At 43.5% G+C, this 26,681-nt stretch overlaps 1 protein-coding gene across 1 annotated transcript in view; it reads right to left on the bottom strand.

The window, feature by feature from the left end:
* LOC126249498 (uncharacterized) overlaps nt 1–22,787 on the bottom strand; it is a 983,368-nt gene extending 960,581 nt beyond the window's left edge. The window contains exons 1-2 of the mRNA XM_049951150.1: nt 22,784–22,787; nt 8,829–8,999 (exon numbers count right to left, since the gene is read on the bottom strand). Of these exons, the coding sequence (XP_049807107.1) occupies nt 8,829–8,999; nt 22,784–22,787 (175 nt within the window). The remainder of the gene's footprint in view (nt 1–8,828; nt 9,000–22,783) is intronic.
* Nucleotides 22,788–26,681: the final 3,894 nt, after the last annotated feature.

Below are 26,681 nucleotides of genomic sequence, written 5' to 3'. Positions count from 1 at the left end.
TGAGTTAAGATGAATACTGATAAAAGAAATAACTCAATACTCTATATGCTCCAAGTCTTATTTCCCGCCTTGGTTATCAACCTGAAATAAATGAAACCTAGCTATTTAAGAGTGGAGTCAGGCACTGAGACCATCTACTTAACTCAGCGTTTGGTTCCAACAGAAGAAAACACTCTGTGAACTTTAAGAACTTCTCAGTCCCTTCGCAGATTGTTAACGATAGGAACCATTTGCGGATTGTGTGGAGCAGCGCCACGCAGTTAGTTTGTATCGGCGACGCACGGGCTCGCACTACACGATCTTAATCTGACGTGCCCGTGTTGCGCACTCGGAAAGGCAATTTAGTGAGTCCGGCCTGAATGGTGGTGGACTTAATTTGGTCCATCCTGTAGCACATTATGGTGACTGTTAATCGATAGCCCCCTAAGCTGAAGCTCGTTAACGCCTTTATTAGTTTACTATACTGAAAGCAATAACTGGCGTTATCGCCGACGCTCAGCTATGTCCCACTAATTACCACTAAACTCCTGGGCGGCGCAGTAAAACGTTCGTTTTTATCACACATGAGCGTGGTCTCAAATGGGAAAGCTGCCAGTTAAGAAGTTGACCTGCAGCTGCAGTAAATGTCCGCCATACTCCCGCATGCCATAGTTGATATGAAAGTGACAGGAGCTACGATTAGGAAGAAATTTTAGGAAGCAAATGGTGAATTGTAAGGTGCGTCCTAACTGCTACAGGCAGCAAGATACATGTACTTCACAGCAACATTTGTATCTTACGATTCGCTCTATGAAAGTGGTAGGATTAGATTGGGAGTGATATTTGCTTCCTATGTTGTCTCTGGACACATCAAGTACAAGGTTAAAGCATTAGTAATAGTTTGATTTTTCTGTCGTCATCGGTAAGACGCATGTAAGAAGAGGAAAGTAATTATTTCAGAACGCTTACTCGGAATTAGTTTTTCGTGTAACTTACCGGGCCTGTAAAAGTAACTCTCATCATACTTTCGCGCTATCTAAATAACCTTAAAATTAATAGAGGCCTTCGAGATTTGGTATCACTAATGCGTCAGTCTGGAATCGATTTTGGGCTGCTTATGCTAGTTATACGGCTTTACGGCAAATTTCTAATCACTTACTGCAAGTGCGTATTTTTTAGGACTGTATGTGTTTGGAGGTACGCATATTTCCTGCATTAGCCTCATTTTGCTTTTATATTACTGTTCAGAGTAAATTATTAAGTTTCTGTCTTTTTAACATAATTGTATTCCTGTTTTATGACGTATGTTTCCCAAACATGTACTGGGCCACTGTATGTCAGTATTTCTACTCACGTTGTGTTTTATTTTAGGATGGCAAATATGCTTCTGAGTTTCGTTTACGGTACTGCGTGGCAACTGTATGGCCACGAAGCAACGTCATGCTAACAACATGGCAGTTACAAAAAGACATAAAAGAAGCTTTGTTTACTCGGCTGCTTTCATAACAAAGTATCATACAACATGCGCACCAGGCGCGTGTGCGTACACACACACAACAAACACACACACAACAAACACACACACAAAATTAACTATAGGATTATCTAGTGAAATGCGTATAGAAGAGGAACCAATGCAAATATGTTGATGAGAATATTTTGTTGGCCCCCAGCTACACAAGGAGAATGATCATCATAATGAAATAAGAGAAATCAGAGCTCGCACGGAAAAGTTTAAGTATTCGTTTTTTCAGCGATGATGTAGAGTCGTAAGATGGAAAAACAGTTTGAAGATAGTTCGGTGGACCCTCAACCATGCACTTAATTGTAAATTGCAGGGTAATCATGTAGATGTAGATAAAAGTACAATTCTTATTCAGTCATCAGAAAATACGCACATTTCACTATAAACTTATCTCTAAGATGGACTAAGATGGAATGTATTCCTCATATAGTGACTATGTTTTCCTTAAAACTTCAAGAAAGGTCTGTATCACTGGCTCACGAAGAATGGGCTCAGTACGGATGCTGAAAAGAATGGTCATGATTAACAATCTATTAATTAACTTGTTTACGAACTTATGCTGACAGATGCTGCTGCCTATTTCAAAATTTGTTCGAGATATGATGTACCCGCTTTCTGAAACAGTTTCTGCGCGAACAAATTTTTATATTTGCGTTAGTTGGTTTCTTACGCAGAAGTTTTACACATTACCTAACAGCGATAACCGTTGTATAAAAGTGCTATCGACAGTATAAGAACAGTGCACTGAAAAACCACTGTACAGAACAGAAAATCACAATATCTATATTATACCATTTCAATAACGACTGAAAGTCGCGATACCTCTCGCATAACTTGAGGTATCTTACTTTCATAGAATTTCACAGGAGTTTGGAATTTAAGTCTATTGCTTCAAAACGCTAGAATGTCAAATCATGGAAGGCAACGAGTGTAAATAATTTCGCCGTAAGAGACTTTCATTGGTGGATATTACTTATGTTTAAATGATCTATTTGTTTGATTTATCAGTTTTCTGACTGGTTTGTCGCAGTCCAGTATGAATTCCTGCTTTGTGGTAACCTCTTTCCGCTTCCAAAATTGGGAGAGGCGAGCTTGCCTCGGACCGAATCCGCCTCACAAATTAACGATGCGGGCTGGTGAGTCGGTCAACTAGGATGGGGTTTTTTAGGCGATTTCCCACAACCCAGTGGGTGAATACCGAGCTGCTACCCACGTCCCCGTCTCGCCTCAGTTACACGCTACGTAAACATTTATAAAAAAATTTTAAGCGTGCACATAGGATTTACACTATAAGCAGACAGCTGGGGTACTGTAATTCCGTCCTGGGGGGTGAACAGGAGACTGATGACATTAAATGTTTAGTCTCCTTAAACCCACAATCAGCAGTAGCCGCTCAGCAGCCAACCTCTTCATTTCAGTCTCTGGTCTCTCCCACGGGTTTTACCCTTCAGTGCTTCATCTAGTATCATGGAAATTACTCGCAGATGTCTTAAAATATGTCCTGCCATCTCCATCTACATCTACATGGTTACTCTACAATTCACATTTAAGTTCCTGGCAGAGGGTTCATCGAACCATTTTCATACTACTTCTCTACCATTCCACTCTCGAATAGCGCGTGGGAAAAAGGAACACCTAAATCTTTCCGTTCGAGCTCTGATTTCTCTTATTTTATTATGATGATCATTTCTCCCTACGTAGGTGGGTGTTAACAAAATATTTACGCATTCGGAAGAGAAAGTAAGTGAATGAAATTTCGTAAATACAGCTCGCCGCAAAGAAAACCGCCTTTGTTTCAGTGACTGCCACCCCAACTCGCGTATCATTGCAGTGACTCTCTCTCCCCTATTGCGCGATAACACGACGCGAGCTGCCCTTCTTTGCACTTTTTGTTGTCAGTGTTTGCCATATGTCCCTTTCTTCACCAATTCTGCGAAGAATCATCTCATCCTTATCAATCCACCTAATTTCATTCTCAGCCATTTTTTCCTTTAATTAATTTTGAAACTAGTAGACTTCCCTTAGCGAGGAATGTCATATTCGGCTGTGCTAGTCTGTCTTTTATGTCGTTCTTGTTTCATCCGTCATTCGTTATTTAGCTACCTTGGTAGCAGAATTCCTTACCTTCGTCTACTTCGTGGTCACCACTTTTGATGTTTACTGCTAACCTCATTTCTGCTACTCCTCCACAATTTTCTTTTTCTTTAGTTTACTGTCGGTCCATATTCTGTACTCATTAGAGTGTTCATTCCATTCAACAGGTCGTGTAATTCTTCCTCACTTTCACTGAGGATGACAATTCTATCAGTGAATCTTATTATTGGTACCCATTCACCCTGAATTATAATACTTTTATTTACGTTATTGCTTCCTCGATGTGTGAATTGACTGTATCCCTGTCGTAAGCCATTTTCAATGCGACCACTTCGTTCTCGGTCTTCCATTGTTATTGTCTCCTCTTGATTCATGTGCATGTTGTACATTACCCGTCTTCTCTTATAGCTTACTCCAGTCTTTCTTAGACTTCCGAATGTATTTTATCAATTTATACTGTCGAACGCTTTGTCTAAGTCGACAAATCCCATGAACGTGCCTTGATTTTTCTTAAGTCTTACTTCCATTAACGTCAGAGGTGCCTCCCTGGTGCCTTTGGCTTTCCTAGCGTCAAATTGATTATCATCTAACTGATGCCCAATTTTCGTATTTATGCAAAAGACTAATATACATTTCATCAATAGTGTAAGACTTGTATCTCGATTACAACATTATTTCCGATTTACTTTTGTTTAACTTGATATATTCGTATGCTACAACGTGAACCGATGTTGGTTGGTTGGCTGATGCGAAGGAGGGGACCAAACAGCAAAGTTCCCGGTCCCATTCTGAACCGATGTCTGAGAAGCTAAGAGTTTATTTTCAGAGCCTCATTTTGACCATCTTTCCTCCTCGTCTCCAAAACCGATGAAAACGGTGGTGACATTGATGCAGCATTTTATTCGAGTGTCCCAGCTGACAATCGTGCCCGTCAGAGCCAATCTCTTCTGTAACACATCAACTAACGTCACTGTTCCCTCTCACTCGTATTTCATTTAACGGGGAACTCCCAGTATACTCAAAAGCCGTAGTATAGTAACACGATATTTCTACGTATCCGAGGATAGTGAGTACATTCTGTTGGATATTTACCATCTTGTCTGTTTCCGTACGGCTTTCTTAAGTTATCTACAGCTCCATGTCATGCAACAACAGCGGAGTAGTTCATAGATTTATCACAATATTTGAGACTTGTGTAGAGCACGCAAGTGTTTTGTTTATGGCAAAATTACACGTTTGTTATGTTTGGATCAGTATGGCAAGTTATCCTGATTTCATTGTAACTGATACTGTACTTTGTATATCTTATCTCAGAGCTACGCTTGCACGTTTTATGCATTCATACCAACTGGAGCTGATTTCCTGTGCCATTCCTTGTGTACTGAGTAGGTAATTCACCTAGTAAAGTCATTATTTGTTTCACCCCTTAAGGACGTATCTTTGAAAATGCAGCAACCGCATGTATTGCCTATCCTGTGAAGTTCTTGTGGGCTTACCTTGAGCACTGAGAAATAACACGAGTAAGATGTGAGTTCCATTTCATACTACTTGGAGAACCGTAAGCCAAAATTTACGGGACACAGTGCTTAGTGATGTTTACGTGTTTTTTAGCCTGATAGTCACTAACTTACATGAGCAAAAACGTGAAGCTGTCCTCAGCCTGTGGGTTGCTGTGCTTTACTAGTGGTACAATACCCTTACACTTCTCCGAATGTTGAACTGACTACCTCAGTCAACTTTAGGGCAACCTACAGTTTAACAAAGACTTCAAACCATGGCGCAAATTATCACTTTCCTTATTAACAAGCCATTTCCAGGGGTTAAAGAAGCGATAACTGAAAAGCAAAATTCAGTAGCGACTGCGGATTCAGGCCCGGATGTTGTCGTTTGTAGGCGCTTGCCCACAGTGCTGTATAGCCTCTCGGTTGAGCAAACTAACAACGTTTGGGAGTTAATTTCTTTAGAGCAGCATACACCATGACCAAAACCCGTCGTCTTCTCAGATGACACCATATCGGCATCAAAGAGTCGGAGATGGCATACTGTTCTGCAACATTCATCATTTCTACAGGTCATGTACGTAACCTGCGGTGTGAAGTTCATTTCAGTCGTTTGTACTCTTCTTGGTGTTGCTGAGGTCATCGGTCCCTAGGCTTACATATCTAACTTACGCTAAGGACAACGCACACACCCGTGCCCGAGGAAGAACTCGAACCTCCGTCGGGAGCGATGGGGAGGGGGCGGGGATGGGTCGCTCGAGCCTTGGCAAGCTGCCCCAGATCGCACGGCTACCCTGCGCGGCTCTTGGTGTTGCAGTCCTCACAAATATTTATGTGTGCGACACCGTGTGGTTATCAACTTAATATTGTAAACATACTACCATTATAGAAACTAAATCTCTTGCCATGTTGATGTACGTAAGCCTCCTGCACCAACATTGTACCAAGGGGTTCCTCTGGGTTTTACGGTGTAAAGATGCTTATTATACTAGACAGTTGACGGAAATATGTGGAACATTAACGTCCATAAATGTCTCTGTTAATGTGTTGTGTGTGAGGCTAAATGAAGTTCGAAATCTATATAAATGAAAATAAACAAAACACAGAGGGACACAGCAACTCACCTCGGCAACGAAACAGAGGTGGCCTTCGGGTGCTACACGGCCTTTGAGGTCACTATCGCACTAATATTTTCTACAAATTAATTTTCGCCCCTGAATCGTCTCGGCATGACTTATCCTGTTTTCTGCAGGTGTTTCGTTGCAACATACCAGTGCGTCACCCCAACGGTAGCGGCAATCGCAGACTAGTAATTAGAGTATCTTCTGCACTCATAATTCTCGTTAAAGCATTCCCCAGGTGATTTACATATGACTGGACTATTCGTAGAGCTACTGGAAGGAAAGAAGTTGTGTTCTGTTGAAAAGGTACGTCATGCGGTTTTGCGAATGATTGCGCAGGATGTAAAACGTATACTTGTCAACGAGAATGCGGGCCATTTTTGAACCGTAGCAATCCTTGGAGAGATTATACAAAAAACTGGAGTACAGCTCTGTGTAGTGTGTTCACAAAGAACCTTTTTCTTTTTTTTTAAGAAAAAGAGAGGGGTATTAATTGACATAGTGTCGTATCGATAACTAAGCGAACCGCTCTGACCGACACCTGAATGCTTGACGATAGAGTTCAGACTGTGCCTTTGCATGTTCTGTATACGTGTGTTATTACCCTCTGGGGCTGACGCCACAACCCGCTACGAGACCAAGCCAACCTGTGGCGACAAAACTCATGGGGTCGCGATACGCACATACACAGACAGCGGTAGTACCGCGAACACAAGATAAAAGACGGTACTGCATTGGTGGAGCTGTCATTTGTACTCAGGTAAGTCATGCAAAAAGGTTCCAGACTTGATTATGGCCGCACTACGAGAATTAACAGACTTGAACGCGAAGTTATAGTTGCAGCTAGACGCGTGGGACATTCAATTTCGGAAATTGTTAGTAAATTCATTATTCCGAGATCCACAGTGTCAAGAGTTTGTCGTGATTAGCAAATTTCAAGTATTACCTCTCACCACGGACAACTCAGTGGCCGAAGGGATTCACTTAAAGGCCGAGGGCAGCGGCGCTGGCGTAGAATTGTCAGTGCTGACTGACGAGCAACACTGCATGTGGGGCGTGCGACCAACGTATCCGTTAGGACAGTTCGGCGACATTTGGCGTTAATGGGCTATGGCAGCAGAAGACCGATGCGAGTGCCTTTGCTAACAGCACGACATCGACTGCAGCGCCTCTCGTAGGCTCGTGACCATATCGGTTAGACCCTAGACGACTGGAGAACCGTGGCCTGGTCAGATGAGTCCCGATTTCAGATGGTAAGATCTGATGGTAAGGTTCGAGTGTGGCGTAGACCCCACGAAGCCACGGACCCACGTTGTCAACAACGTACTGCGCAAGCTGTTGGTTGCTCCATAATGGTGTGGGCTTTGTTTACATGGAGTGGACTGGGTCGTCTGGTGCAACTGAACTGATCATTGATTGGAAACGGTTATGTTCGTCAACTTGGAGACCATTTGCAGCCATTCATGGACTTTATGTCCCCAAAAACGATGTCATCTCACCGGGTCACAATTGTTCGCGATTGGTTTGATGAACATTCTGAACGGTTTGGGCGAGTGACTGGGCCACCCACATAGCCCGACATGAATCCCACCGGATATTTATGGGACACAATCGAGATGTCAGTTGGTGCACAAAGTCCTGCACCTGCAACACTTTCGCAATTATGGAAAACATTGCTCAGTATTTCTGCAGGGGGCTGCCAACGACTTGCTGAGTTCATGCCGCTTCGAGTTGCTGACTACACCGGACAAAAGGGGCTCCGACACGATATTAGGAGGTATCCCATGTCTTTTGTCACCTCAGAGTTGTTGCGTGTGTAATCCTGCCGCCAGGACCGGAATATGGTCAGGCGGCACGGTGCAACGCCTTCTCAGGCGCAGTGGGGAGCTGATTTACGTCGTTCCGTGGCCTGACACTTCACTTGTTCCGACCTGGCAGTACGATCGTCTTCTACGGCTACCGACACCGAGATATACTCCACGCCAGTCGACCGTTCGATGTGGGCCTACTGTCGCGCCTATGACATACGCTAGCTGCTGGTCCACGAGCTGCTGCTACATCCGACGATTCTAGTGCTCGAGCTGGAGCCGCCTACAAGGTGCTTTTCTCTGGTACCGGGCCTCTCTGGTGTGCTTCGGGTTCGCAGCCTGCGCTCCATTACGCCTCGCAGCTGACCTACTGCCAGAGCCGCCGCCTGACGCGTCTCGAATCCACGTCACCAACCTTTGGTGAGCCCGCTTGCCAGGCCGGCGAACACGTGCTGTCGCAGCCGAACTCGCCGCCTTATGCTTTGCTGAGGCAGACATTACAGCCAGGTCAACGGACGCCCTCGAGTCGCCGCCTACATAACTTCGTGAGCATCTTGCTAAATAAAGAGTGTATTTTCCATTCGAGCTCCACTGATTCCACGGATGGCGAGTTACCGATGTTATGCAGCATATCATCCTAGATTCTGGCTTATGAGACGACCATCCTGGCGAATAATCGAGGTTTAGCCCATTAAAATATAGGTATTACCCTGTTTGTGACTGTCGATTTATGCTGACGTGATCAGTTTTTGACGCCAGGCTGTAGTAAGCTTTTCCCAACGTGTGGGTAAGTTTGACTTACCCTTCTTGAGCACGAAGATGCAGGGGTGGTCGAAGAGGAAGTCCCGGAAGGAGTTGCACTCCGGGTCGACGTGCGGCTCTCGGCAGAGGCAGGTGGGCTTGAAGAACGGGAAGGCCTGCAGCGTGCGCAGCGCCGCTTGGCACTTCGTCACCGTCACCGTCGAGCACGCCACTGCAACCGCATCGCACAATATGATGAGTAACACTGACAAATATGTCACATTTTATTTGTAAATAAGCTGCATGCAAACCGGAAACGGACTTCGTACAAAAGTTTATCAGGTATCACCAATCACTCATTATCAACTGAAATACGATAACCGTTTTTTTCATTAAAAGAACAAGTTAATTTTAAAAATAATTCGGAAATGTTTTGAATAATTGTAACCTTACACTGTAAACTCCTAAAAAATTGATAAGACACTGAGGGTCGCCGGTACGGCACGCAGGCCAAAAAAATAATAATAACACATACTGCCCGCCGGCGGCCTCCGCAGCATTCCGTTCCCAGCGGCGGTGCAAAATCGTTTTAAAGTCTCCATCGCCTTCAAAAACCACGCAAAAATTCTGAAATTCTCGAGTATCGTGTTCTGAGTATGTTAAAAATCTGTCAGCTTTAATTACGGCCAGAGCTTCTTTTTTTTTCTTTTTTCTTCTTTTGTTTTGAGCGATTGAAGTTTTCCCGACGGAGAAATAATTTCAAACTTAGCTAGTCATACCTGGAAAACGGTACAATCTCATAGAAACACTTTTTGTTTTCCATTCCTTACCGAAATACCTCGTTCGGCAATGGGTCTTCCTAATGTTTTGTACATCGTTTTGTTATGAATAACTTTAGGAAAACTGTGTTTATCTGCTATTTTATCAGTACTAACTTCTTAAAAACCATACATTTTAATGCCTCTGTCTCCAAAAAAAAATTATGTAAAAATTATCGTTGCAGAGCGTCGGTGGACTGGATTCACAAGCACGGTCCCTAATCAACTTTCAGTGCGATATAAGGACCACTTGAGACACCATATTGCTTTGTGCCCATCTTGATACTGAACAAACATTTTTATTCATGCCTGGTATAGCAGAAGTGAAATACTTACAACTGGTAGTTGGATACAGTTGGAATTCTTAATCGTGTAAGTGATAGTTTTAGCACTGTTTCTGTTAAGTTACTATGCGATTGAATGAAAAATACTTTTTGATAGCACTGTTATTAGCATTATGGGAACGTCGCGATTCGCAATGACAATTATGTATGAAATGTTCTCCTTTTATCTTGCCGCATCAGTACTAAAGCTGCTCAGAAAACCATACAAATTTTTGCTGCCCTTAACAACCTCTCAGGAATACAGGAGACCTGCGATTATTTCAAGATATTGGTTGCTGACCTCTGACTTTCGACGGGTTGCTGATGGAAATGTATGGTTCTCAGAGTATCCGATGATGCTTCGTACATACTGAATTTTCGATATGCAGTTCTCCTTGTGCTAGGTTTTTGCTTTCTGAAGTTTCTGTTCAGCGCAAAAGAACATAAAATGTGCTTCAGGGAACGATGGAAACACAAAATCTACATTTCCCTTATTTTTAAAATGAGTTGGAGAATATTGTTACCTTTACTAAACATGTTCCAAATGTTTCAAAATGCAATAGTGGATGTGAATCCTGACAAACATATTCTGAGGTGCTTCCGACCAAACAAAAAACTCCTTTTCTTTTACGTCGAATAATCGGACTGATCAAGCATTGACGATACCATAAATAATTACATATTAACGGAGACGAACGCTGACGTCACGTTTTTGGGTGAACGTGTGACAACGTCAGTGTACTACAAGTGGACGTGCTCAGCATCTGTAATACTGGGCAGCCAGCCGCTGAACAAAAAATAATAGGGAAACATATTCTCTGATACAGTGCCCGATAGCGATATACACTACTGACCATCAAAATTGCTACACCACGAAGATGACGTGCTACAGACGCGTAATTTAACCGACAGGAAGAAGATGCTGTGATATGCAAAAGATTAGCTTTTCAGAGCATTCACACAAGGTTGGCGCCGGTGGCGACACTTACAACGTGCTGACATGAGGAAAGTTTCCAACCGATTTCTCATATACCAACAGTAGTTGACAGGCAGTGCCTGGTGAAACATTGTTGTGATGCCTCGTGTAAGGAGGAGAAATGGTACCATCACGTTTCCGACTTTGATAAAGGTCGGATTGTAGCCTATCGCGATTGCGGTTTGTCGTATCCCGACATTACTGCGCGCGTTGGAGAAGATCCAATGACTGTTAGCAGAATATGGAATCGGTGGGTTCAGGAGGGTAATACGGAACGCCGTGCTGGATCCCAACGGCCTCGTATCACTAGCAGTCGAGATGACAGGCTTCTTATCCGCATGGCTATAGCGGATCGTGCAGCCACGTCTCGATCCCTGAGCCAACAGATGGGAACGTTTGCAAGACAACAACCATCTGCACGAACAGTTCGACTACGTTTGCAGCAGCATGGACTATCAGCTTGGAGACCATGGCTGCGGTTACCCTTGACGCTGAATCACAGACAGGAGCGCCTGCGATGGTGTACTCAACGACCAACCTGGGTGCACGAATGGCAAAACGTTATTTTTCGGATGAATCCAGGTTCTGTTTACAGCATCATGATGGTCACATTGGAAGCGTGTATTCGTCATCACCATACTGATGTACCACCCGGCGTGATGGTATGGGGTGCCATTGGTTACACGTCTCGGTCACCTCTTGTTCGCATTGACGGCACGTTGAACAGTGGACGCTACATTTCAGATGTGTTACGACCCGTGGTTCTACCCTTAATTCGATCCCTGCGAAACCCTACATTTCAGCAGGATAATGCACGACCGCATGTTGCAGGTCCTGTACGGGCGTTTCTGGATACAGAAAATGTTCGACTTCTGCCCTGGCCAGCACATTCTCCAGATCTGTCACCACTGGCTCGTCACAATACGCCAGTCACTACTCTTGATGAACTGTGGTATCGTGTTGAAGCTGCATGGGCAGCTGTACCTGTACACGCCATGCAAGCTCTGTTTGACTCAATGCCCAGGCGTATCAAGGCCGTTATTACGGCCAGATGTGGTTGTTCTGGGTACTGATTTCTCAGGATCTATGCACCCAAATTGTGTGAAAATGTAATCACACGTCAGTTCTAGTAAAATATATTTGTCCAATGACTACCCATTTATCATCTGCATTTCTTCTTGGTGTAGCAATTTTAATGGCCCGTAGTGTATTCGTATTTATTTTTTATGAAGCTGTCCAGTATGGAGATGAGAAAGCGAGTGAATGCTAATTTCTTCGCTACAGAAAGAAAAAAACTCGTATTTACAAATTCTCATTTGTTAAGTTTAAATTTGAACTTCATAAACATGGTTCAGGAGAACTGCAGTTCAAATCCTCATCCTTACATCCAGTTTTACGGGGATTCACTCAGTTGTTTTAGTTATGTTGGGCTAGTTCCTTATAAAAGGACACAGGTGATTTCCTTCCCAACTTATGCGCCGTCTCTAGTGACATTGTCGTCGACTGGATGGTAACTTTAATCTCCCCTCTTCCTGCACTTGGTTCAGTGAACAGATTCTCGTATGTGGACGTGTTCAAATGCCTTCCATCTCAGTAATTTAGCATTTCAGACAGTACATTATCTAGATGTGAGGTAACTGTTGCTCCTATTCAGATTACGTTACACATAAACAGCAAATTCTGCAAATAATTGAAGCCAGATACAGTTTAATAATCTAGCACTGCTCTTTTTCGCTTCTGTAGTTTTGTGTACTTCAGTTATATCACAACGTTACATCAGCTGAAAGGTGGCTACACCGAGCCACAGCGCCAGAGATCGCGCTAGAGAGTATTGTTCCGCCGCCTCCACTGGCAGTGATTATTGAGATGTCGTGGTAGGCAGTGCTTGTCGAGGTCTCGTAGTAGTCAGTTCGTGTCGAGATGTGCTAGAGGGCAGTGCTTGTCGAGATGTTGTAATAAGGAGTGCTTGTTCCATGTTTTATGTAGTTGTTTGATGGGATGGACAGCAGATGGTTCGAATGGAAATACTGTAATGATCAGAGTGCTTTTCGTCAATATATATCAAGGTAAAATATTCCGTGTTGTTTTTCATTATTTCAGTGTCTTAAATAATGCGTCATTACAGGTTCAGTCAACAAAGCATCTGGCTTGTGTTCTTGGATTAGAGTGTAATTCTGGTTCTCTTGAGTAATTATGGTATTTTTATTTTCTTTAATTAATTCAGTATAAATGATATTTAAAATTTCTTGTGTTATTGAAGAAGAACCGTGCCAGATGCGTACGTTGAGTCATACTTCCACGCACAGAACAGTTACACTTGTGCTTTGGTTTCGTAGGTTTTATAGTTGCTGGGGACTTAATTAATTAATTAATTGTGTTAACGAAAATTTTCCATTTCATTCTTTGTTGTTGTTCTATGCAGTCAGATTGCGTAATAATACTAGTCAGGGCCAACCGTTTACGAGACTTCGTAATCGGACAGACAGCTACTAAATCAAAAAATTAAAAGTATTTGCATTATATAATAATTAAGCCCCCATGCACAGCGTAATTATACACTTTTATCTTTCTAAAACTATGCGTTACAGTAGGTTACATTTACAGATCTGCGATTCATCTTCACTTACATTTATTTCCGAAACCATGTATTCACAGATAAAAAAAACTTACTTTAAAAAGTAACCGGTCCATTAAAATTCGCAAATTTTATTGAACAAATTGATGCAGGAGGTTTGCACTATCTTTAATGATATACTTTGAATTTCTATAACTACATAAAACTTAACATACTACATGAAGTAACTGTACTATTTTTGGCGCTGAAATGACCTCTCATGAATTATAGCCAATGTGTATGATAGCGTATATTTTTATACCACCAAGCAAGATATATAAATGGCGAAACGATTGACTTGATAGATAATTTCTTTTCGCTAGAGGTAATAATTTCTGGTAGCTCTTACAGAAGATAACTCACCTACCAAAATCTCTCTAGCATAGTAATGCATATATTATACTGCATTTACGGTCTGACGTCCTATGCATCCTACAGTGAGGTGCAGAGAGAATTACACATCTAATATATATTTTACTTTAGGACTCTGAGGTGTGAAAATATGTTTCGAACATTCTTAAAAGTAGTTTCTAATGATACGTAGACGGAATAAAATGTTAGAGCCTAACATCTGATGGTGAAAGGAAATTACCCATTTCATAGAGAAAACTGAAGTACTTTTAATTATGTCAGAGATACTCTAATATCCCTCAGCCAACGTCAGCACATTCATATTCGGAGTTGATTCGCTGATGAAAGTATGGAGTCTCACAACTCATATACCTAGCACCTTCTACGATGGCATTCTTGTGTTCTTCCATCTTCCACCATTGGTTACTGGATAAAAGGAATGCAATTTTTGTCTATGTCGACAATGGTCCGACGTCGTGACCCCAACATCCAAACAATAATCATTATCATCTTGATTTCGTCTGACATATTAGTTAGTTCTACACTCTTCGGAAACCATATTGTGGAAGCAGTGGATTAGTTGCGTCTCTCGCGTGTGTCACGTATTGTACAGTGAATCCAGAGGACGCGAATGGCTACAGTCTGGCACCGCGCGACCGCTACGGTCGCAGGTTCGAATCCTGTCTCGGGCATGGATGTGTGTGATGTCGTTAGGTTAGCTAGGTTTAAGTAGTTCTAAGTTCTAGGGGACTGATGACCTCGGAAGTTAAGTCCCATAGTGCTCAGAGCCATTTGAACCTTTTTTTTTTTTTTTTTGTGACGCGAATGGACATTTGTGTGATGGCTGTAGGCTCGCAGGTATCCAGTTCGAATTCTGGTGCTGTAAGGCATTTTCAGCTGCAGTATTTTTCTGGGAAGAGGAGAAGGATTGTTGGTGTCAACGAGTCTCTAATCGACAGCCTTGGCTTTGATGTCCTTTAACAACATACCTTTTAAAAAGGTAGTGTTGCGTAAGTAAGTTACTGAACCTGAAAATACTGATACTGCATATAACATTCACTGGGAGTAGTGACATCTACTAATAAGACTTAAATTGTTGGGTTAAGTCTAATTGAAAAAGTTAAAAATTTGTGGAATCTGATGTAATCATTTACTAAAAACAACAAATATTTTTTCAGAATTTTGAAATATAAATTAACTAACTAGATTACAATATTTTCAAAAGTTTGGCGTAAAGTATCTCTCTCCCCCCATTCTTAGTGGTGCTAGACTTAAGAACCACCTTCTCGCTATATGCCGACTTCCATCTATTATCGCCTTCATAATCAACAAGACCACAAAGATAAATAACAGTCACAGGTTTTGCACGTTATTCGCCTAATGCCATAAGCAAGGACGGCTAAGCTTACACACTACTTAACCTAAATTATCCTAATGACAAACACACACACCCTTGCCCATGGGTGGACTCGAACCTCCGCCGGGACCAGCCGCACAGTCCATGACTGAAGCGCCTAGAGGTCATTAAGATGGCCACTTGTCAAAAGATGTCATCGTGTATGACAGCACAGGCTCATCTCCTCCAAGGTCCACCGGCAATCTGATCCCTGCAACTTTTTTTTTTATTTAGAGAAGGGGTTGTGTGTATATAAGCCTCAGCAGTAGGACCATCTAGCTAGATCTTTTCGCAGCATCCATACTTACTACCCATCAGATGGACTTGTGCTGTGTCAAAGGTCACCAGAGATCTGCCCCATCAGATGCCAGACTGAACAACTGATTTGCAGATGTAAGTATTAAATACGTTTCTCTAACCGTTTATTTATTGTATATATGTGTATATGTTTTCACAGATATTTACGGTTTTCTTTTCTTTATCACACAGCACAATGGCTGTCTGACGCACTGGAGCAGAAACCAACAGACACATTCCTGATGCAGCACATGATATATCAGAGCAGGACTCACAACTGCTTTGCAGCTATGTCATCAGCACACAGATGGACTTCCTGATATATCGGAACAGGACACAAGGTGGTTTCCAGACTCTATGTTTCCAATACCTACAGTGTCTGAACCACTCATTGCCGGCCGCGGTGGTCTCGCGGTTCTAGGCGCGCAGTCCGGAACCGTGCGACTGCTACGGTCGCAGGTTCGAATCCTGCCTCGGGCATGGATGTGTGTGATGTCCTTAGGTTAGTTAGGTTTAAGTAGTTCTAAGTTCTAGGGGACTGATAACCACAGCAGTTGAGTCCCATAGTGCTCAGAGCCATTTTTGAACCACTCATTGAGCCACAGCTGTGTCATTTCAGTATACTGCTTTTCACCACTGCTTATCAATTGTTGGCCAGGAGAGCAAAACTGATAGATATAGGTATATCAGCAGATAGTGACAGTAAAGTAATAATAGTGACGGAGCACGTTCAACGCAACGCTAAAATGCAGTTTACTGAGATGGGGTGGGATCATCTATGTAGCAAGGTTAAACAAAGCGATGGTCTGATGATGACAGAGTACGACCCATCGCATTTTCCTCCAGGTATCTACATCTTTAGCGAGAAGGCATCCATTCTTAACATGTAGGGAGCTCCAGCACTGAGGTATTAAATTCATGCAAGCAGAATTGATGGATGGAATGTGTAAGTATAGTGTCACTGCTATCAGTCTGAATACAGTATAGGGTAAATAACATGTATAAAGAACGATTGCTTAAAAAATATTGTAGTGACTGATAAATTATGTCTTACGAATGTACAAAACATACACATAATAGAATAATATATCTCTCAAATTGTAATATGTTTTATTTCCTCCCTCGTATCTAATTTTTTTATTTCTAATACGAATCAAAAGTTTGTAAAGAAGTGCAGTAATTGTAACTCAGTCAGTACGGTTATTGCGGAGGCTTATACAAAATAACTCAAATTACTGTCTTATTCTCACTGGGTACGTCATAATGATCACGCGTTTTTGTAAGGATTTTATTACAAATACATGGTATACCAAAAAAACGTAATTCATCTGCTTCCTTTCTCAAACCTCACAGTGCAGTTTAATATCCGTCTGACATTCTCCATTCAAATCATTATGTTTGTAACAATAATCAAACACTAGCTGCTGTTGACGTCTAGCTGTTGACATGTGCTAAAGTCGTGAGTGCATAAGCTGGTGCGAAGGTTGACTATTTTTCACATATGACATACATACATTTTGTCATTGAAAAAAGTCAGCCATTCTCTAGAATAGATGGGCTGATTATGACGTATTGTATTGCCGAAATCGGTAGCTTATTACATCTGCATCCTACATAGATACCCTTCAAATCACATTTAAGTGCCTGGCAGAGGGTAAATGGAGATGAACTTTCAGGTGACGGCTTTTTTGATATTTATTACCTCCAAGCAAATATAACTTCACTGTAAATATAGCAGAAGAATTTGAACTAAATTAGTAATTATAATATGTTCAAATGGAAGAAACGGTCATTCTCATGAAGCATTACTCACCAAGATGGAAAATAACTGGCAAAAGGAGTGTAGATTTGGCATTACTATTCCTTTGCTATGAGATTTTCGGTGAGGTATATAGGGAAGAGCTATTGACGTCCAAGAAAAATGTATTTGGTAAGAGATAACTATGTACATTAAATAAAATTAAAAACTGATACAGAATATTAGAAACCCATTGAAATACATTCAGTTCGGTGTCTGATGGCGTTCTCGAATACGTTAATAACACATCCATTACAGGGCGACTTAGGTCCTGTGCTGGATCGCATTAAAATCGTAAGATGCAGCTTTCAGTACATACTACTAACTCTAAAATTAAAACAGCGTAACTGCGCTTGCCGATTTACCTTTGAAGATATCTCCCCCAGACGGGGCGAAACTTCAGAGAAGTATTTTACACAACGACCATAGCCTCTCACCCGGGAAATTTTAACTGAAGTAAACACGTTCCGTCAAAGCCTACAATACACTGTCGTATTCCTTAAGAAGTTTTTTGTGGTAAATTCATTTATACACGTGTTGGTTTCTTGTCACACTATCTATCGATAGGTGTTAGTTTGTTCAGTATAGTTCCTAATTTCAGCAAGGAGATAAACGGAAACGTCCTCTTGAGACCAATGTGCAGACATGTGCTATTTTAAATGTGTGCTTTCAGTAGAAACTATTACGGGGTGAACTGTGAACCTTCGGCTTTGACATGCCTTCCACTGAAACGCTAAAGTTTGTAGCATCGAAGTCGACAGCACATTGCCGTTCATTGTACTGTGAATGAATTGTTGAGTTAAATTTTTTTGTTATTCTTTGTTGTGATTTGTAGCTGCTGATCATTCCAATTGTTGATTAAATATGTTATGGGCACATGTCTAGACAGTCAGTCTTTTATATTTATTGTGCGTTTACCGACTCTTAGTTTATATCCATATCTTCAACAAACCGGAATACTTGCACAGAGAATTCATTGGTAAATTAGTATCTGAATGTTCGTGAGAACGAATTTTTCTCTGGAATAGAGTGCCACTTGGGCTAGGAAATACAGAGCGGTTAAAATTATACTTTACCTACTTGAGACGGCCCCATGAAGAACGGTGAACGCAGAACAATGAAATTTTGTGGAAACATTTGTAAGAACATGCGGAAGAGAAATACCGAATAAATAACCGGAAGAAACACGTTTTAATTTCCACGTAGGATGGTAAGATTTGTTAACTACATACCATGCTTACGTTGGTCTATGTGACGAACATCTGCATCCACGAAAGCCGGGAATTTTGTACGGATACAATTTCACAACTGTTTGAAGATTTTTTCGAACGGTGGACTATGGAACGTTCAGCTGTCATGACACAGCTCGTGCAGTGCTTGAAGATCACACGTTACGTCCAGCATTCTCAGTAATGGCAACAATTTGGCCGTCGGTGTTTCCCCACGTGCAATGCCCCTCTCGTACGTTAATTCTAGCTTCCGAATCACGCTCTTCAACCCCGGTGTGTAAAGAGGACCCCTCCGTAATCCTTGAGTGCGTCGATAATCATGAAGAGCAGCAGCACTATTGCTGTTGTTGACAACTGAAGCCTTGCTCGCCTTGTCCAGACCCGTGATAATTGTCTTCAGGTGTAATGCACACTGATGCTTATGTTTCAACCCTGCGTCGCAGTACCAGTACCGGCGCCTAACGGCAAATAATGACACTAAAACAACTAACAACGCAAACCCTGCAAGGCACAGGCTGAATATCAGTTCTGTGAAGTTGTGTATCAATACGGTGAATAATTTTCAATCTACACCGGCTCTATTAGCAGAAGTGTAATTGTAACCAATTTGCCGTCTAGGCGACAATCTGTGCATTGACATCGGTATATCTGAGCTCTCCGAATATCTGGTTAAGTATATTGCAGCAGCTCCACTCTCTGCACTTGTCAGAAGGATTAGGGTTTTCGTCACGTCAATATGAAGGTCATTAGGGACGGAGCACGAGCTTGGATTTGAGAATATGGGAAATGTAATCGGCCGTGCGTTTCAAAAGGAACTATCCTAGCATTCGCATTAAGGAATTTACGGAGCCACCATCATTCCGATAAGAACGCAGCGCCTTACCAATGCGGCCCATCACCTGTTCCCATCTATCAGGGGATTTATCTCCGGATACAATTTGTCTCCAAATGGGCTACTCCATCGGCAGACAATCGGAACGTACATTATCCCCGTGGCATCACGATAGGTCGAGAAAGCTGTGACGTGTAAATATGGTGAAATAGTGGCGAGGTGGTCCACATTCACGGCCATTCCTGCACCCACATTCCATAACTAATCAAGAGTGACGACAAAGAACTCCAATCCAGTGCTTAATGCAATATTGTTTTCATCTCTCAAGTAACCGGAATCCGATATGACTGGGAGACGCAGGCCGACTGACCAAAACCACTGAAAGAGAACAACTATGGACAACACGAAGACAATAACGACAGCTAGAGACGGATACGGCAGTATGCAGATCCGAAGAGTGAACCAAATCGAGAGCCTAGACGTAGCAGGATCAGAAACCGACAACGAAACATACGATGAACATCACAAGAGCGCAGTCGGAACTCGACTGTCCTCTGAGCCCCTGCGCTGCCGGTTTTAAAGACATGATGGGATGCCAGTGTAACGTCGTATACGTACACAGCATCGGCGGGCATGTTACGGGGTTTGGTATGGTATATAAGGAGCGTGAAGAGAATCTGACGATGGGTGATCACTGTGAAGGAGATGCCGCCTACTCGTGTGAGACAGCATAACTCTTTCTGGGCTTCCATTTATCCGGCTGGACGAATCATGCAATAACCAGATATGTGGCGCTATTGGATGTGACAGTGGGTCGATGCTGGGGCAACATGGGAGTGTGATGGAAGGTTCCGTTCGTCTACATCTTACCACCAAAAGGGAGGACTTCTGTTCTGTGCACCAAGCATATCGTAGCTCCTCCACATTTGCGCCTGCCTTCTGAGAACAAGAAATGGACATTCTGTGTCACCCCACACCATAGGTCGGGATCTAGGAAGGAAGTCTAGGGAATTATTGTCCCGTGTGTAAGCTGCTGTAACGCCACAACACGATTTACTGAATCTGGAGTGGCGCAGTGACCAGGAAACATGTCAAGTGTTCAGTGAAGAATCTCAGTACTGCACAATCCCAGATGACCTCCGTCGTCGAATATGACTGTGATCTGGGGAGAGGTCCCATTATCCCAATGTTTATTAGTGATACAGCGATGTTACTCCTGGCATCATGATGCGGGGTGCTATCGGGTATGACTCCAGCGAACGGCTGGTAGTGATTGGGGGAAGGCAGGCGACACAACGGTACGTCACTGGCATCGCACGTCCTTTTACCGATCATGCGACAATATCGCGGTGTCATTTTTCATCAGGACAATGATCATCCATACATGGCACGTGTCTCTATAAACTGTCTGTGTAATGTTGAGGTATTTATGTGGCCAGCAAGATTCCCTTATCTGTCCCCGACAGAACATGTGTGCGGCCAGCTCAAACTTCAACATTGATCCAGTGCCAGTTTCAGGACATCAGAGACCAGTTACAACAGTCTGCTGTAGGCCAATTTACCTCGGGAGAGGATACGGCGGCTTTGACACCCTTGCCAATCGAATTAGTGCGTGCATCCAGGCCAGAGGATTTTAACGTCGTACTGATAAGTGGGCCCAAACTGTCAATTTATTTGTAAACTAAACTCGATTTGGCAACCACGTAATAACATATTCTAAGCTCTCGAACCATGAAGTTTCATTTAGTTTCCTCTTCCCTTCTGGCTGCTTCTCTGTTTTTGTCAAGCACTATATTTACCATCCCTCTCTCTCTTTCTCTCTCTGTCTCTCTCTCTGTTTCTCTAGCTGTCTCATTCCTATCTTAGTGCTACTGTGTGAGTGATTGTGAACGTGTCTGCGTCAGCAATAAGTAGAAAATGAAATATAGACAGACAACTTGTTCTGTGCAAGTTTTTTTTCAGCACAAATGAGCATGTTTTGAGGGAAAGTGGCGGACGTAAATGTCAATGAAAGCCCTGCAGGCAGAAACCACGATACGCTCTTACTGTTGCAGCAGCAGGCACAAAGCACCGACCTGATAGAACACACCAAATATTTAAGTTTGCCTTTCGCGAGTACGACTGCGAATCTTTCTCCGTAGGTACGCTGTTGTGTACCTTTCACTTGAGACGCGGCGGGAGCCGAGTGCGCTACGTATTGGGTTTCTGCAGTCGGAGATGGCAAATGTTGGTAGCATGTGCATAGAAATTTGTGGTTCTCTTGCCCGCAACTCAGAGGAATGCCATTGTTCCTAATAAGTGTTTAGTTAGTTCCTTCCAAACGGCGGAAATGAAATATTAAAGGAAATTTTAGGAACTGCGGAAACACCGAGGTAAAAAAAGAGCAAAAGGCATATGGAAATATGAATGGTTTATCAACGCAGAATTATTTCTATCGATTTTACTGACTACCTTACAGACTTGTATATTTCTCGCTACCCAGTTACCATATCCTACGTGAGAAATGTACTATGCTCAGTAAACATAACGTTCATTATTCTCTAATTTTTTTAAAGGCCGTAAATGTGAAACATCGTGTTCATCATTTATACAATATACGAAATGATACCAATCTAGAATCAGCTCGTGGTCGTGCGGTAGCGTTCTCGCTCCCCGCGCCCGGGTTCCCGGGTTCGATTCCCAGCGGGGTCAGGGATTTTCTCTACCTCGTGATGACTGGGTGTTGTGTGATGTCCTTAGGTTAGTTAGGTTTAAGTAGTTCAAAGTTCTAGGGGACTGATGACCATAGATGTTAAGGCCCATAGTAGTCAGAGCCATTTGAACCATTTGAAATATGACCCTTAGCCATTGTATACCATCTTTTATAGTGAACGTGCTGCATCGCACTCGAATCCGTTCTTTACCACATTAAAGTTCTTTATTCATTGTCTTTCAGTCATTGTCTTTGTGGAACGAAATGATGTTCTGAACTATTTTTCAGTTTCTCTTCTTGGTATCTTGTACGAGAGTGGTAAATACACCTTCTTAAGTATTCCGAGGAAAACTACTTAACCCTTTGACGGCTTCCCGACGTAGACATTACTCTGCATTTGTGTTTCATGAGCCGCTGGTCTGTACGTTCGCTCAGACCCCCGGAATAACGGATCTCCCTTAGACTTCCCGTGCCAAAGTTAACGTTTAACGTCTCGTCAACATAACCGTCACTGAAAAACGAAACACTTACTATGCTAGACAATGTTGGTGTTAGGATTCGGTCGTGTCCTTATTTAGGAATAGTTCCGGTATTTGCTAGAAATGGTTTAAGGGAGACATATAAATGTAAGTAAAGGCAACGGAGTGAATACGACACCTACACCTTCCAAAAATAAGCTTTCTGGCTTACCCATTGCGTCACCTCAGTTATTTTGCCGATGTTTTCGAACTACTACAATGCATAGTGAAGCGTAGAACGCGGTTATAATTCGCAAATATTTATGTGCTTACGCAACTATAACCGATATACATACAATACCGTGCTACCCAAACTTGACTGGTACCAAATTCGCAGCAATATGCCACTAAATACTGCCGCACTCCATACTTTTTTCTTCTTTGAATATAGCAAGATCACTTGAACGACGGATACAATTAAATCGGAAGTTACTAGAGAGTAACAACGAAGTCCCGTCACGAGATATATGCTCTTTACGGTGCTTTTGAATGTACAGACCTATATCACTCCTTATTTTGCATCAAACTTAGAGAGACTGAGACCACGTCAACTCTTGGAGTGTGAGTGAGGTATGAGAATGCAAACAAAAAGAAAAGGAAATTCTACTTATGAAGTAGAGTGCAAGCTCTGTATTCCTCAATCTACGTTTTCATCTCAATATCGCTGTTACCGCAGCGACACATTAGCATGAGCCGTGACCACGAACATTTCATAATCGTGACTGGCTACCATGTGACTGAGCTATCACATCCAAGAGCTAATGCACTCGTTTCCTGAGGGCACTGAGTCACTCATTCCTTTACCAGCAGAATTCTGATCGTCTTCCAGGTTCGAAAAGTCGCGCATTACATTAGTAACGATTAGAAGTAGTCGCCTGACCATGAGTAACCCCACCGGCCGTATTAGGTGATCGCGGTATTCATCTATGGCACAGAACACATCTGGCTGTGAATCTTACTCGACAAGAACACACGATGAGTCTTTTATACACTCCTGGAAATGGAAAAAAGAACACATTGACACCGGTGTGTCAGACCCACCATACTTGCTCCGGACACTGCGAGAGGGCTGTACAAGCAATGATCACACGCACGGCACAGCGGACACACCAGGAACCGCGGTGTTGGCCGTCGAATGGCGCTAGCTGCGCAGCATTTGTGCACCGCCGCCGTCAGTGTCAGCCAGTTTGCCGTGGCATACGGAGCTCCATCGCAGTCTTTAACACTGGTAGCATGCCGCGACAGCGTGGACGTGAACCGTATGTGCAGTTGACGGACTTTGAGCGAGGGCGTATAGTGGGCATGCAGGAGGCCGGGTGGACGTACCGCCGAATTGCTCAACACGTGGGGCGTGAGGTCTCCACAGTACATCGATGTTGTCGCCAGTGGTCGGCGGAAGGTGCACGTGCCCGTCGACCTGGGACCGGACCGCAGCGACGCACGGATGCACGCCAAGACCGTAGGATCCTACGCAGTGCCGTAGGGGACCGCACCGCCACTTCCCAGCAAATTAGGGACACTGTTGCTCCTAGGGTATCGGCGAGGACCATTCGCAACCGTCTCCATGAAGCTGGGCTACGGTCCCGCACACCGTTAGGCCGTCTTCCGCTCACGCCCCAACATCGTGCAGCCCGCCTCCAGTGGTGTCGCGACAGGCGTGAATGGAGGGACGAATGGAGACGTGTGGTCTTCAGCGATGAGAGTCGCTTCTGCCTTGGTGCCAATGATGGTCGTATGCGTGTTTGGCGCCGTGCAGGTGAGCGCCACAATCAGGACTGCATACGACCGAGGCACACAGGGCCAACACCCGGCATCATGGTGTGGGGAGCGATCTCCTACACTGGCCGTACACCACTGGTGATCGTCGAGGGGATACTGAATAGTGCACGGTACATACAAACCGTCATCGAACCCATCGTTCTACCATTCCTAGACCGGCAAGGGAACTTGCTGTTCCAACAGGACAATGCACGTCCGCATGTATCCCGTGCCACCCAACGTGCTCTAGAAGGTGTAAGTCAACTACCCTGGCCAGCAAGATCTCCGGATCTGTCCCCCATTGAGCATGTTTGGGACTGGATGAAGCGTCGTCTCACGCGGTCTGCACGTCCAGCACGAACGCTGGTCCAACTGAGGCGCCAGGTGGAAATGGCATGGCAAGCCGTTCCACAGGACTACATCCAGCATCTCTACGATCGTCTCCATGGGAGAATAGCAGCCTGCATTGCTGCGAAAGGTGGATATACACTGTACTAGTGCCGACATTGTGCATGCTCTGTTGCCTGTGTCTATGTGCCTGTGGTTCTGTCAGTGTGATCATGTGATGTATCTGACCCCAGGACTGTGTTAATAAAGTTTCCCCTTCCTGGGACAATGAATTCACGGTGTTCTTATTTCAATTTCCAGGAGTGTATATCTGAGAGATCTTTGGGGAACATGAATTTGGTTCATGATATAATTCGCCATGGAAGAATGAGAGGAGGCTATTTGCACTAGTACTTCTTCACCTACAAAGTGATGTATTCCAAGAGAACCATATGCACGCCCATATGACAAAGAATATAGTTATGCATTCTAGAAAACAGCATATTCCACGAAAAGCAGTATCAGCAAAAGTATTTCTTCGATCTTCCATCTAATACCAGTCGTTGCGATGCTAAAAGCGTCAGAAGTATTCATTCTGCCCCTCTCCTATTCGACGTTCTAGCGCCTGTGCTGTAAATGATCCAAATTCATGACCAGGGGACATCATTTGTATCAGAGTGAATCATAAGCTACGAACAGATTCTGTGCTTGATGTGTTTAAGGTGTCATGTATTCTTGTCAAATTTCGGATCGTGAAAGCAAAATAATGTGACTGAAAAATACATGACATATTTGTTATAAATAGAATTTTATGGAACTATGGAAATTAAGTTTTCTACACAATATTTGCTGCGAGCTTATGCACATGGTAAGAATAGATATATTAGAAAAGTAAGAATAGAGCGATTGAACTGTATTATCCCAAGAAATAAAGCTGGTAACCTATTGGTTTCAGTCATTATGACGATGTACATGAAGCAAAGAAGTTACTCAAGCAGTGAGTATCAGCAAATGGGTTCTCAGAAAACAGTATACACTGATCATCGAGAACATTATGACCAAAGACCTGCTATCGATATAAAACCTTCCAGGCGATAGCAGAGTCACCTGGCGAGAAATGACTGTTAGTCAAACACACGCTTGGAGCATATAGTATCACTGGGCGTGCTGTACCTGTGTAGGATGGGAAGGCTCGCGATCAGCTTGAGTTTGACAGTGGGGGGGGGGGGGGGGGTGAACGGATTGTGACCGTAAGCTCGGCACGAACATTTTGGGAACTGCACGACTTGTCGGGTGTTCGTGGAGTGCTGTGGAGAGTGTATTCAACACGTGACGAAACCAAGATGAAATCGTGTCCAGACGTACGGTTGGGCGGCCATCCCTTATTACAGATGTCTGACGTCGTAGGCTGGGCAGACTGGTAAAACAGTCCACATGGCGAACTGTGGCGGAACTAACATCAGACTTAAATGCTGGGCAGAGTACGAGTGAGTCTGAACACACAGGGCACCGAACACTCCTGACGATGGGCCTCCGCAGCCGAAGACGCGTGCTTGTGACAATGTTAACACCACGACATCGACAACTACGCCTGAAATGGGCACGTCACCATCGGCGCCGGAAGTCGGCGCAATGGCAGAGCGTTGAGTAGTCTGATGAATCCCGATACCTGCTTCGTTATGCCGATGGGAGGGCGCGAAACCGTCGTCTTCCAGGGTAAAAGTTCCTTGAGACCTGTACTGGTAGCTGGCGGCGGCTCCGTTATTCTCTGGGGAACATTCGCGTGGGCATTCTACGGTCCAGTGCAGCTCGTGGAACGCACGATGATAGCCAAGAAATATCATACACTTGTTGCAGACCTCTCAGACCACTTCATGACGATCATGTTTTCCGACACCAGTGACATTTCCAACAAGATAATGCGCCGTGTCACAAGATCAGGAGTGTGATGGAGTATTTTGAGGAACACAGTGGCGAGTTCCAAT

This window comes from Schistocerca nitens, chromosome 3, assembly GCF_023898315.1.
Source record: "Schistocerca nitens isolate TAMUIC-IGC-003100 chromosome 3, iqSchNite1.1, whole genome shotgun sequence".
NCBI lineage: Eukaryota > Metazoa > Arthropoda > Insecta > Orthoptera > Acrididae > Schistocerca > Schistocerca nitens.
The sequence above is the reverse complement of the archived record's forward strand: the minus strand, read 5'-3'. Positions and strand labels throughout refer to the sequence as shown.